Source organism: Theobroma cacao, chromosome 10, assembly GCF_000208745.1.
Source record: "Theobroma cacao cultivar B97-61/B2 chromosome 10, Criollo_cocoa_genome_V2, whole genome shotgun sequence".
In the NCBI taxonomy this organism is placed as follows: Eukaryota; Viridiplantae; Streptophyta; class Magnoliopsida; order Malvales; family Malvaceae; genus Theobroma; species Theobroma cacao.
Window position 1 is genome coordinate 4,304,681 of NC_030859.1, and position 14,823 is coordinate 4,319,503.

At 32.3% G+C, this 14,823-nt stretch overlaps 2 protein-coding genes across 2 annotated transcripts; both read right to left on the reverse strand.

Moving 5' to 3' along the window:
• LOC18586431 (glu S.griseus protease inhibitor) lies at positions 1-588 on the reverse strand. The gene is made up of 2 exons (XM_007009823.2): positions 489-588; positions 1-386 (listed from the first exon to the last, which is right to left on the reverse strand). Exons 1-2 carry the CDS (start codon positions 508-510, stop codon positions 193-195), a joined length of 216 nt encoding a protein of 71 aa, XP_007009885.1. The 5' UTR covers positions 511-588; the 3' UTR covers positions 1-192.
• Positions 10,239-11,431, reverse strand: LOC18586434 (NAC domain-containing protein 37). Its single transcript, XM_018128796.1, has one exon. The coding sequence runs from the start codon at positions 10,938-10,940 to the stop codon at positions 10,239-10,241; it is 702 nt and encodes a 233-aa protein (XP_017984285.1). The 5' UTR covers positions 10,941-11,431.

Consider the following 14,823-nt stretch of genomic DNA (forward strand, 5'->3'; position numbering starts at 1 on the left):
TACAAAGAAGCCTTAATGGAGACGGTTCAAAATCTTATTCCAAACTAAAAATAAATTACAGACTTAAATAAAGATAATGAGATTATGTAACATAATATTGGGTATTCTTATTTTAAATTACAATACGTAATTCGTGTCTATTAAAGAAATTAAAACAAGTAACTTGCTAGTAAAGCATAAGCCCTTCACAATTTAACCAATGATAGGAACCCTGGTAACAATCCCATAGGTGTTAACCCAAACTCGAACCCTAGTGCACAAGAAATCCGCTGTAACAAATGATCCTTCCAACACAATCACAGCATTGACATGAGGATTCTCCTTCTCAATTCTTGCTGCCGCATCCTCCCCTTTCTTCCCCACAAGCTCAGGCCAAGAACTTTTCCCTACATTTATAGCCACAAGAACTTATATAATTGCTTTTAAGGAAATAAAATCATTAGTACAATTACAAATCATTCTTAGCTTCGAAAGTTGTTAATATTTACCTTTGCATTCATCTGAAGCCATCTTGTTCTTCCTCTTACTCTATTGAACTATTTTTCCTCCTTTGATTTATTTGTGTTATGAAAACTAGTTAAGATGGGAATTTATAGATGAGTAGGTTAGCCTGCTGCTCATTATTGACCTTTCTAGGAAGCTTATGTAGAAAGTTTGAAGTGTTTTTATGGGGATAAATTGTTTGTTGTATTCCACTATCAGCTCTGATGAAGATTAGGATGAAGACAGTTGGTGCACTCTTCAGCAATTTTTCTCACTTTCCTTACCAAAATTAAATTTAGAGTTCACAGATATATGGTTTCCACAACCATTTGTCTAATGAAATTTTCGATTACTACATATTGTTTGAACAGCTCAAATCTTAACTTGTCTAGATTTTTCAAAATTGGATTATACTTCAAGATATCTTGAAACATTTATTGGCTTAAAACAATGAATTTAAGTCAATTAATGATCCATATATATATACATATATCTCTATAAACAAAGGACCAAAATCTTAATCATGTAAAAGAGAAAGCAAAAATGAAAACCACAAACATATGAGATAAAGTTGAAGTCTTTGATGTGTTCCAACAAGGAAGATTTGAAATTCAATTTGTGTATGGTGCGAACACCCAAAACTTAAAGAAAAACAAACATATAGAAAGTCATAATAACTATATATCTATAAACAACTTTAAACAAGCACAGAAATTTTAAAGCTATATATAAAGAGTTGAAAGTCTTTGTTGCAAGAAGGAAGGTGAATATTAGATTTTGATTTATCTTCGGAGAAGTGATTGTTAAATGTTAATATATTCTTTGATTATTTAAAGTCAACAGAGCAATAATGAGCATGGTAGATTTAAATGGTATGTTCAATTCTTTTAGAATTAGACATTATCTTTGAGGTTTTGAGCATCCATATTTAATTAGCTTGAAGACGATGTACAATGCTTCAATGATTAATTTATCAAGTTAATTGATGTCAGAGGGTCTGAACCGACTATCTATTAAGCAAAATCAGATTTTTATCTTATCAAGCGTTGTTTATGGTTTTCTAAATGGCTAAAGCACAAAATAAGTCCTTATACTAAAAATATCTATCATATGAGCTTTTATCTTTTTATTGCATTAAATATTTGAGCTCTTAATCAATTATTACAATCAATCGAGTCCTTTTGGATATATAAAAATTTTAACACCATTAACTCTTTCTACCAATGAGAACAGAATTGTCATGTGCCATAAATAATGTGGAACACACAGCATTTTTTAGGCATGTGTTAAAATAAAAAAAAAACAAAGAATTTAATAATTTTTTCATTGAAATTTTCTATGCGTCTGATTACATCAAAGCTTCTTTGAACAGTTCCATGTCTTTACTTGCAGATATTGCAATAGCCAATAGGGAAGCTTATCACCAAGATTGGCTTATGCTTCAAGACATTTCTTGAATCAGGGCAAGGTTGAAAATTGATCTAGATCTCTACTGGTCAAAGTCAGCCTGTAAATATATTGCTTACGTTGAAAATTGTGCATTTTCATTCACATTCAATCCAAATTTTCTAACAAGATAGTTAATTAATTATTGTAAGCATTCGGTTTTCATTTTATAAATACTAGAGTGGTGCCTCGCTTTGTGTGGGTGTTAAATTTTTTATTAAAAATTATATAATATTATAAATAAAAATAATAATATCAAGAGCAATAATTTTAAATTTAAAAATACTATAAATAATAGTTATAATGATAATTTAAAGAAAATTATTTTTTAAAATATTTCTCATCTCTTATTAAGCAAAAATTTTATTTAAATAATTTTTTTTAAAACATTTAATTTTTTATATCTTAATATATGCTAATATTGATATATTCATATTTTATTAATTACATGATTCTAATAGTGAAATCAAATTCATATTGAAAAAATATAATGTTTTAAAAGTAATTATTGATAAGCTATATAATTGATATAATAAAATTATTCAAATAAAATAAATATTTTTTGAAAGTCAAAATGAAATAAATATTAATTATACTTATTAATTTTTTTAGTTTTAATGATGAAATGTTCTAAATGATCTTTAATTTTAATTAGTACTTTTTTATCTCATGCCTTTATAATTGTTTAGAATTAATTCCCCTTATAATTCCTATCGTGTCTCATTAAAAATTAAAAATTTGCTTCACATCAAACTTGAATGAAATCCATAAATGTGCACCAAAAAAAGTTTATTTTTATATTTTATTTTATAAAGAATATATATTTCATAATACATGAAAGCACTGTTAGCTTCAATTTCCTATGAACCAAAACATTATCAATACGGAAAAAATGCTCTTATGAAGCTAAAGAAAAAAAATCTTCTGTTGACAATCCTAAATGCAACCGACCCCACAAAAATCATCTCAAAATTCTTTATAAATCAATCATTTTAAATTAGCCACATGTCAATAAAAGAAGCCACAAACGTGGCCAAGTGTGGAAGCCCCTGTAGGGCTTCATTTTACTTATGTTATAGATATATCTATATATTGAATCGAAAGTGTACATTTAATTTGAAATAGATCATAGGAAATGTAACATGGAGTGAAATTATAAAGTGTTTTGTGATCTTTATTGAGATTTCATTTTTATGTAATGTAGAGAAACAAACTCAATGATGAACCATGATAGAGTTGAATCATTTCATTTTCATCACAGCTTGAACACGAACCAATGGGGAATCAAACCGAGGGGGTCTGTACCGAGGCAGGGTATTACTATTCTACCATTAGAGTCCTTCCAACTTCACCTTGACAAAATTATCACCACGCAGCCCTAACCCCTAAATCTGATGAAAAACCCAAAATGCCTCTGTCCCAAAATATTTAAATTACATTTACATATTTTTTATCAATAATGATTTGCAGTTTTTAAGTATTAATTACATACAAGGGAGCCAAATCATGTTCATCTTGCAAGAAAGAAATGACATGATGCTTCATTTTTTTAAAAAAAGAAGAAATTAAAACTAAATGTAACCTACATCTATATATAAAGTATAAATTAATAACTTTTCTTTGAAAATTAGAAATTCATATCTGTCCATGGCATTCTCTTTCCAGATTCCAATTTCATGGCAAAGTCTTTCCATATGTCTGATCTCTACATACTATTGCACATCCCAAATCAGAAATCAGGCTTTGATATCTTATAATGCTTTATCCTGATCTCACAAAATAAATGTTGTAGTAGTTGACAAGGTAATTTGTTCTCTATGTTCATATATTACGAATAAATAACAGTTTACAGAATTAGATTTGACTCAATAGTTCATGTATGTGTTCCCTTCAAAGAGTGGGATTTGAATTTCTTTTCTCCAAAAAACCAAAAGAAAGAAAACGTTATAAGATTGTCATTATTTGCAATAATATTCTCCAACATCACAAGAATTAATCCTTCTTGAGCAATAGGTACGTTAAAAGGATGCAATAGGACATTTTGCAAAGAATGGACCATTTAGGTCCGGCACCTTCAAAATGTTGTATTTCTTCTCCCTTAATTCCAAATTCAAGTGCATGAAAAAATATGATCATAAAATACAAAGAAGCCTTAATGGAGATGGTTAAAAATCTTATTCCAAACAAAAAATAAATTATAGATTTAAATAAAGATAATGAGATCGTATAACATAATAGTGGGTATTCTTATTTTAAATTACAATACGTAATTTGTGTTTATTAAAGAAATTAAAACAAGTAACTTGCTAGTAAAGCATAAGCCCTTCACAATTTAACCAATGGTCGGAACCCTGGTAACAATCCCATAGGTGTTAACCCAAACTCGAACCCTAGTGCACAAGAAATCCGCTGTAACAAATGATCCTTCCAACACAATCACAGCATTGACATGAGGATTCTCCTTCTCAATTCTTGCCGCTGCATCCTCCCCTTTCTTCCCCACAAGCTCAGGCCAAGAACTTTTCCCTACATTTATAGCCACAAGAACTTATATAATTGCTTTTAAGGAAATAAAATTATTATTACAATTACAAATCATTCTTAGCTTCGAAAGTTGTTAATATTTACCTTCGCATTCATCTGAAGCCATCTTGTTCTTCCTCTTACTCTATTGAACTATTTTTTCTCCTTTGATTTATTTGTGTTATGGAAACTAGTTAAGATGGGTATTTATAGATGAGTAGGTTAGCCTGCTGCTCATTATTGACCTTTCTTAGAAGCTTATGTTGAAAGTTTCAAGTATTTTTTTTGGGGATAAATTGTTTGTTGTATTCCAACATCAGCTCTGATGAAGATTAGGATGAAGACAGTTGGTGCACTCTTCAGCAATTTTTCTCACTTTCCTTACCAAAATTAAATTTAGAGTTCAAGGATATATGGTTTCCGCGACCATTTGTCTAATGAAATTTTCTATTACTACATATTGTTTGAACAGCTCAAATCTTAACTTGTCTAGATTTTTCAAAATTGGATTATGCTTCAAGATATCTTGAAACATTTATTGGCTTAAAACTATGAATTTAAGTCAATTGATGATCCATATACATATATCTATAAACAAAGGACCAAATCTTAATCATGTAAAAGAGAAAGCAAAAATGAAAACCACAAACATATGAGATAAAGTTGAAGTCTTTGATGTGTTCCAACAAGGAAGATTTGAAATTCAATTTGTGTATGGTGTGAACACCCAAAAATTAAAGAAAAACAAACACATTGAAAGTCATAATAGCTATATATCTATAAACAACTTTAAACAAGCACAGAAATTTTAAAACTATATATAAAGAGTTGAAAGTCTTCGTTCCAAGAAGGAAGACTGAATCTTATATTTTGATTTATCTCTCGGAGAAGTGATTGTTAAATGATAATATATTCTTTGATTATTTAAAGTCAATAGGGCAATAATGAGTATGAAGATATAAATGGTATATTCAATTCTTTTAGAATTAGACATTATCTTTGAGGTTTTGAGCATCCATATTTAAATAGCTTGAAGACGATGTACAATGCTTCAATGATTAATTTATCAAGTTAATTAATAAGTTAGGTTCCAAGTCCAAATTGTACTCTTAAAAAATGGGTTAAAATTAAATTGGTTTCGTCTCACTGATTAAGTAATCATTTATAACTATTTATTCTATTATTTATTATTACTAATGTCGGAGAGTCTAAACCAACTATCTATTAAGCAAAATCAAATTTTAATCTTATCAGGCATTGTTTATGGTTTTCTAAATGGCTAAAGCACAAAATAAGTCCTTATACTAAAAATATCTATCATTTGAGCTTTTATCTTTTTAGTGCATTAAATATTTGAGTTCTTAATCAACTATTACAATCAATTGAGTCCTTACTGGAATATATAAAAATTTTAACACCATTAGCTCTTTCTATCAATGAGAATAAGATTGTCATGTGACATAAACAATGTGGAACACACAGCATTTTTTAGGCATGTGTTAAAATTAAAAAAAAAAAAACAAAGAATTCCTTTCATTCTTGACATGTATTAAAAATGACCATTTCTTTTAATTTGACACACATGCTCAAAAAATGTCGTGTTAATATTTATTCCACATCATTCATGTCTCATGAAAATTATATCCCGACTAATAGAAATTAAAGAATTAATGGTGTTAAAATTTTCATCAAATAAGAATCCAATTGATTGTAAATAATTGATTAAAAACCTAATTATTTACAATAGAATAGAAGCTCTTGCAACACATTTAATTGCATACAAGGGCTTATTTTGTTTTTAGTCAAATCATATTCATCTTGTGTGAAAGAAATGACATGATGCCAGTCGACATGGTGCTTCAATATTTTTTTTTTTAAATAAACTACATGTAACATAAATAAAGTATAATATAAGTATTTTCATGAATGCATTAAAAAATCAATAACTTGATTAGGCATTGTACAAATATATAACTATCTTCCCTTTGGAAATTAGAAATTCATAATTCATCCATGGCATTCTATTTCCAGATTCCAATTTCATGGCAAAGTGTTTCCATATGTCATGTATTTCTACATTGCAAATTCCAAAACAGAAATCAGGCTTTGATATCTTATAACTCATTAACGATTTGTGTATGTATTCCCTTCGGAGAGCCTTAATGGAGACCGTTTAGCATCTAATTAGTCCAAATTTGAAACAAATTAGAGACTTACGTAGATAAACAATGAGATCAAATAATCAAATTTATTCTTGTTTTATATTACAACATAGTCCCCATTTATTAAAAAAATAAAAGCAAGTAACTTGCTATAGTCGAGCATAAGCCCTTCACAATATATTTAACCAATGATGGGAACCCTGGTAACGATCCCATCCGTGTTAACCCAAACCCGAACCCTAGTGCACAAGAACTCCAATGTTACAAATGTTCCTTCCAACACAATCATAGCATTGACATGAGGATTCTCCTTCTCAATTCTTGCCGCTGCATCCTCCCCTTTCTTCCCCACAAGCTCAGGCCACGAACTTTTCCCTACACATATAGCCACAAGAATGTATATAATTATTCTGAAGGAAAAAAAGTTATTAGTACGATTACAAAGCATTCTTAGCTTTGAAAGTTGTTACTATTTACCTTTGCATTCGTCTGAAGCCATCTTGTTCTTCTTTTCACTCTATTGAACTATTTTTTTCTACTTTGATTTATTTGTGTTAAGGCAACTAGTTAAGATGGGTATTTATAGATGAGGAGCAGATTAGCCTGTTCCTCATTGTTGACCTTTCCAGCAGGCTTATGTTGAAAGTTTGAAGTGTTTTTTTGGGAGGGGATAAATTTTTTGTTGTATTCCAACATCACCTCTGAGAAAGATTAGGATGAAGAAAGTTGGTGCATTTTTAAGCAATGTTTCTCACTTTCCCTTCCAAAACTTAATCTATAAACCTAACATATTTGTGGTCTCAGCTGCCACTATCTGCCCAATGACATTTTCAATGCATTTGATTACAGCAAAGTATCTTTGAACAGTTCAGCATCTTAGCTTGTGGATATTGCAATAGGAAGCTTATCCCAAAGATTGGATTATGGTGCAAGATATCTTGAATCAGGGCAAGGTATTCAAACAAATATGGCTTAAAAGTCATCAGAATTCTACTTCTATAGGAAAAATTTTTTTGAACATTAATCTTCCATGACTCCATCTTTCTTGATGTTGCCGCTACCACTGCTTCTTCTGTTCTCTTGATCACCTTTGATGTCAAAATTCCTTGATGCTCCATAACAAAAGCAAACTAAAGTGGTACACCTGCGACGCCGCCAGGAGTACAGACCAACAAGCTGAAATCCTTTCTATTTATGCCGATACCATTCCAGACAGCTTTATTTATTATGGCTATTGATCAACCAAATTAAAAATGGTGACGAGATATGGGTATACCATTTTTCTTTTGCACAATCAGAAATGCTTTATTGAATATCACAGAAAACTGATCACAAAAGATCAGTATGGAGTACAATATGACTCATCACACTAAGGCTAACAGCCCCCAAAAAAAACAAAGGCACCAGAAGCCTCCCATAAAGTAATAGCATGGTCACCATTAGCTGTACTCAATCGAAAACAGAGGAGGAAAGATCTTACTTCTATACTATATATATTAATATGAAGGTTAATTCTGGTTTTGAGATGTCTTGTTAGGTTTCTTCTTTCTTTTTCATCTTGTTGTTGGGTTGATCTTCTTTTTTGTTTTCTCCCCTTGTGGATGTGTGTTTCTGTTTCTGTTTCTGTTTCTGTATCTTTGTTTTCTGCTTCTGCGGGTGCTGGCTTTCTCAGCTAGTTTCCTTCTGAACCTCTGTTTCTTTTGTGATGATTATGTTTCATATGGACAATTTGTGTTCTATTTTGTTGTTTTGATCTTTTAATTTTAATTTTGGGATGAGTCTTTTTGGATATTTCATCTGTTTGAAATCCAGTGAATTGTAAAATTGATAGCTAGTCCACCAAACTTAAAATAAAAAAAGTTGTAATCACTAAAGCGTACACTAAATTCAGCAAGGAAAAAACTCCAGCCTAGCTTGATTACAAAATTAAAAGTTCTAGATAGGAAATATCTATAAAGAGGAATGCCATAATATTTTGTTTTCTTTGTTTTAATCTTTGGGCCATGTCTAGCTTGGAAATGGCTAACGAATGTTGAGAAATCATTGTTCAGATTGATGAATCAAGCACTTAGAACCCTATGGTAGAATCATTAAATGGATAGACACTTTCATGGTCCTTTCTTTTTGAATTTAATTCTATGGCAAAGCCTTTCATATACCAGCTATCCACATTGCAAGTCTGGAATCAGTAATCAGCAATATTATGTTATCTTTATGCTATCTTATTGTGTACGTATCCAAGTTACAAAATATAAAGCCATGTTGACAAGGGTAAGGAAGAAACAGGTATATAAGTTTTGGCTTTATAGAGTGCAGGGCTGGAGAGTCTTCCATCATCCTATTTCATGTTTCTGGCAGTTTGATATCAAAATCTCTGACTTTTAAATATATGTAGCTACCGTCCATGAATAAAAGTCAACCAGATTATTATACAAGTCCCTAACTCTATAGCTCATATAGCTTAGCTCAACAAAAGCAAATATTCTTTGATTATTTAACTAAACGGCATGTTAAATTCATTTACAATTAGACACTATCTTAATTTGAGCATTCATACTGGATAATTTGAAGCCTAGGAAAATTTAATGCTTGAATATCATTTGTAATTTTAGCCAATTTCTCAATAATATAATTATTAAATTTACTGTTTGATAAATCAGGTTGAAACTAAAATGGTTTTGTCTCATCAATGAAGAAACCATTTCTATTTGAATGGATTTCTGCTTAGCACCAAGATTCCAAAGACCAATAGAAAGGCATAGGCAGTGGTAGATCAGCATCATCCACGAGTCAGCACTGACAGAGCACAAGCAGTTGAAAGTGCAGCAGCATTCAAAGAGTGTTGCCATAACATAATAAACCAGCAAAATCAGATTTTTTTATCTTGTTTTGACTAAACAAGAATTAATTACTTTTCATTAAGGATGAGATCGATTCATATTGGCCATCAATTTGGAAAAGCATAACATTTTATTGATTTCAGCTTGAAAAATATATTCAAGGCTAATCTTTACATTTAGAAGAAAAAAAGAAAAGCAACCTAGATATGAAATACAAAATTATAAGGCTACTTCAAATTGGCACAGGTAGCTCCGAAGGTGGCAGATGGTCGAAAGCCAACAATGCATGTATGTCATCTACATCCTTATCAGTGAAAAGCTCATCCAACTTGCTATTCTCATCTGTGTTCCTAATTCCCCATAGCTGATCCACCTCCTTGAAAGAGTCATCATGGTTTAATTCCTCATATCCACCCGATAGCTCATCTACATTCTTACCAGTGACAATGACAGGTTCAACCGGTTTGCTACTTTCACTGTTGTTGCTAATCCCATGTAGTTGATCCACTTCCTTCAAACAGTCACCATCGATTAATGCCTCATATTCACGCAATAATTCATCTACGCTCTTATCAATGACAAGCTCATCCAAGTTGCTAATTTGATCGTTGTTGCTAATCCCCAATAGTTGATCCACCTCACTGTAGGGGTCTTCATCCAGTAACTGATCCATCAAAGAATCACCCTCACCTACTAGGCCATTAGAATCCATTTCTCCAAAACCATTTACTCGAGATTCTGATCGTTCCACCAAAATTGATGATTGACATTCCAGGTTCTCTGACTACTGCAACCTTCCATCTACGTAATTATCTACCCAAGGACGGCATTGTCCATCATCGAGCAAAGGTAAATTTCCACTGAAAACAGCTTCTTGCATTAAAGCAGATGATGGACATTCTTTGTTTCCAAGAAACAGATTTCCAAAAAGCTCATTAACCCAAAAAGCTACACACTTATCTTCCTCTGAACAGGCTGTGTCTTTGATCTTGCAGATAACCCATTCTTGAAAATTTTCTCTGGGGAGACGATACTCATGCATAAGCCAGCTAGTTTTGGTGGCATCCTTTGGATTTCGTTTCTCACCCTTGTACTCATAGAAGTTAAGGGTATTCACGTACCCTATAACATGCTCTCCTTGTTCATCAAGAATAGGTTTCTCACCTGTTGAAGACCTCCAAAATCCACCGTCTCCTACTGCTCGACTGTCAAGAACCCTTCTAGGTCGTTTTCCATTTGCATTCTTTTGAGAAATCTTCTGTCGATGGGTGAAGACGAAACGCTGGTTGGGTTTGACGAACGGAAGAAAGCCTTTGTTAACATCAAACAGGGCATCTGGCTTGATGCAATATAGATCACAAAATTCAATGAGGTAGCTAAGTTCGTCGATCCCTTCACCAGTCATCAACTTGGGCAGAAAAAAGGAAACTATTTCCCGATCAGAAGGATTGAACACCACTCCTGGAGCTGGAGGATGGAACATCATCGCTAGGGTCGGAGTTAGAATGAGATTTTCTTGTTTTGGGAAAGAGAGTGAAGAGGTTTTTAGCGTCAAAAGGAAGCAGAATGCTTTGTTTTCTGAAAGTGAAGTAAGAAGAAATCTAGTTGCTTAATTCTGCTTTTATTTATAGTTACCAAAAGAGACGGTTTAAGCAGAATTCTACTTGCTTAATTCTAGTTGCCTAAAACGCGTTTTTTGTTTTTAATTTTAAATTTGAAATTTGGTAGCGCTGCTTCTGATGGTCTCTTGATCAGCTTTGCTATGAAAGTTCCTTGATGGTACAAGAACACTAAAGCAAGGCACCTCACCCTCACTCCAACCATGGCCGCCGATATCAGGATCTCTACCAGCGACCACCAGGCCTTGTCTCCCATCACGGTACCTTCCCCCTCTCAATCTCCCCTCCAATTCCCATGTTTCCCCCGTGAGGTTATAATTCGCCCCTCCCCTGCATGTCTTGGGTTTTAGCTCCTGAATTTTAGCATGGAAACTCAATTAGATTTCTATTTTATTTTAATTAATATCAAATGAACTTCTTTTACTAAATTTCAAGGAATTTATTTGGAAATGCTCATATTTTTTTCACTTTTAAAGTAAAGGATATGTTTGTTTGAAATTTCAATGTCAGTACATACGTGTGATTTCTATGGTTTCCTGTAAAACAATGCTCAGAGTTATTCAAGATGGTGATTTGGGTTGGGATGAATGGCATAATTAGCTTTACTTAATCATCTTTTCCATAACTTGTTACAATTTTTTACTACAAGATTGTTAATAGATGAGAATGGAGGGAGACTTTGAAGAATTGTTAATAACTGTTTGGGGTAAAGGGTTGAATCTATCATGATAGGAAAGGGATGCACTTGATAGTAAAGATGTGATAAGAACTTTTTGATAAGCATTAAATGGGATGATTTGGGTTGAATCCATCATGATAGGAAAGGGATGCCTCATGCCTGGTGCCTAGTCTGATGAGAGAAAGTAATGATAACAACTTTTGTTTCGAAACGGACTGTATATCACCAGAATCATTTCTCATGCACTGTTACCAGTATGTTGTTTTGAGGCCTTGTCTGTTGTTTTGGCTCTTTTTCCCCTGTTAGCGCAGGTTTATCGGGTTCACTTGTAAATAGGGAAAGAATTGGTTTCTTTGTCTCTGCAGGACACGGAGGGTATACTGGTGTTCCTGTTACCAGTCTATGCTGTGAGGGTCAAGACTAACTGCCAATCAGTCTTCTACTCTCCTCTGTTTGTTTTTGGACTCCCTCTATGGAATGAATGACTTAATTTTCAAAAAGCAAAAAAAAAAAAAAAGGTTAAATCTTTTTCTATATACCATGACCAGAACCCAGCTTTATTTTTTTGTGGCCAAATAAAATTGTGAAGAAATATCACTTTGCTTTACATGAAAGAGATTAGGAAACAACTTATTTCTTTGGGAGGTAGGAGATGTGATGAAATTTTTAGGTTGAGAAAAGATTTATGGATGGATATAGAATGAAGCGCAATTATATTTCATATGGACATTTTGTATTTTACTTTGTTGTTTCGAATTCTGAATTTTAATTTGTTATAATTCTTTTTGGATATTTAATTTTCTTGAAATCCCATGAGTGGTAAAAAGGATAGCTAGTCCACCAAAATAAAACTTGATTGCAAATTTAAAAGCTCTAACTAGGAAATACCTATAAAGAGGAATGCCACAATATTTTCTTCTTTTTTTTTAATTTTTGGCCATTTCTAGCTTGGAAATAGCTATTGTTCACATAGATGAATCAAGCACTTGGAACCCTATGGTAGAATCATCAGGTAGATAGACACTTTCATGGTATTTTCTTTCTGAATTTAAAATGTATGGCAAAGTCTTTCATATGCCAGCTATCCACATTGCAAGTCTGGAATCAGTAATCAGCAATATTATGGTATCTTTGTGCGATCTTATTGTATATATATATCCAAGTTACAAAATATAAAGCCATGTTGACAAGGCTAAGGAAGAAAGAAGTATATAAGTTTTGGCTCTATATAGAGTGCAAGGCTGGAGGGCCTTCCATCATCCTATTTCATGCTTCTGGCAGTTTGATATCAAAATCTCTTGCTTCTCTGATGCTGGATTTGTAGGATTGCAAGATATTCTGCTTATGAACTGTCACCTTCATGCTGTCGAAAATTCCTGATCCAGTATTATGAGGAAACTGCTAAGTTACATGTGACAAGCACAAATACATATCAGATTACACAGGAGTGATACCCAGGACATTATGATAACTAAGTGATGGTGGCGAGAAACTAGAGTTTTGGGAAGTATAATTTGCATCTCATTGATGGAAGCCTCCAAATAACAAATTTCTTTTTTTGGGCTTTTTGATATAAACCAAACATCAAGGTTGCATAAATAACTTTAGTTTTCGGAAGTATAACTTGGTTATAAGAGGAATGCCATGGTATTGGTTTTTTAATTATTTGGCCGAACTCCATAGAAAGTCAAAGGGAAGATTACCTAGTGGTTACTTATTTCCATATACAATGTCCCCCACAAATTTAAGTGCTGGAACACCTCTAATTTCCATGTCAACTAGGGGTGCTTGGTTTAACTTCAAGCTGGATAGCTCTGGATTGTTATGAATCATATCAAGGGCACGCATCTGATGTTGAAATATTTAATTAACAATAAATAATTAAAAATATTCGAATATTTGATTTATTGGTTAGTACATAATTTTTTATTTAAAAAATATGATTCAAATCCCTCTTCTCTCAATTAAAAAAAAAACAATGAATAATTAAGGGGAAGAGTAAGTTGGAAAGGAAGATGAAGATACTAATGTTCCATCTTTTCGTTAATATATTCTTCCATTCAACATGCTATGACACATCGATCACCATTCGTCATAATATTATTGAGGGTAAACAGATTTATACCTTTATTTTCACAGCACAGAACTTGCAGTCAGAGGCAGATGGATGAAGAATCTGATTAACAATAAGTCGCCTGACAGGAACATTTTCCATCTCCAAGAAGGCACGTAGTCTAGATGACTCACTGACTGCCATCACCTAAGGAAAGGACATAAAACATGAGCAATGAGCACAGAGGTTCTTCTAGTTGTTGTAATAAGGCAATGAGCAGAGGCTCTTTGTGTGGACACACAGAACTTTGGATAGAACTATAATCAACACGTTTACCCATTTCACCTACACGTTTTGTGCTGCAGGTGCTTTTTTAAGGAAGCAGGGAGTTTTCCCTTTCTAGGTACCATTATCAACTATGTATGAGTATGACGACTTGAATATAATCTAATTCAGCATTTCAAAAATATATATATTATAAATATTCAGAAATCAAAACATATTTTTTTATCATTTGCACTAAATTTATTTGTAATTTTACATATTATTATATTATATTGTAGATATTTATATTTTGTATGGTTTTAGGATTGATACTGTATGTTGTTTGAATTTTAATAAATTTCAAATATAATTATATGCTAATTTTGCAATATTTATTATTAAATAAAATATAAATTATATGATTTATAAAATATAACTGTAGAAAGTGCAGGCAGTGTCAATAGGAGCTCCCTTGAGCACCTGCACCATATATACACATTCGAATCCTCACTAGCAATAAATTACAAATCGAATACGTTTTGTGACCTTTGTTTTGACACAAGTGTAGGATCACCTTCTATGCTCCAGAGATGGATTTCTTGGATTATAAGCTTCATCAGTAAGAACTTATTGTCTTTTGATAATGAGAATGAAGTAATCATGTCTACCTCTTCAATAAGTCACTCAAATTTTGCCTCCCAGTCGAGCAATAGTATAGCAGATTCTCTGCATATGCTTATGATCCTCTTATCAT

Excerpts from the sequence above, each read along its gene's own strand:
- LOC18586434 (XM_018128796.1), bottom strand. The coding sequence starts at position 10,940 with ATGATGTTCCATCCTCCAGCTCCAGGAGTGGTGTTCAATCCTTCTGAT.
- LOC18586431 (XM_007009823.2), bottom strand. The coding sequence starts at position 510 with ATGGCTTCAGATGAATGCAAAG. Across the intron at positions 387-488 it reads GGCTTCAGATGAATGCAAAG|GGAAAAGTTCTTGGCCTGAG; the intron begins GTAAATATTAAC and ends CTATAAATGTAG.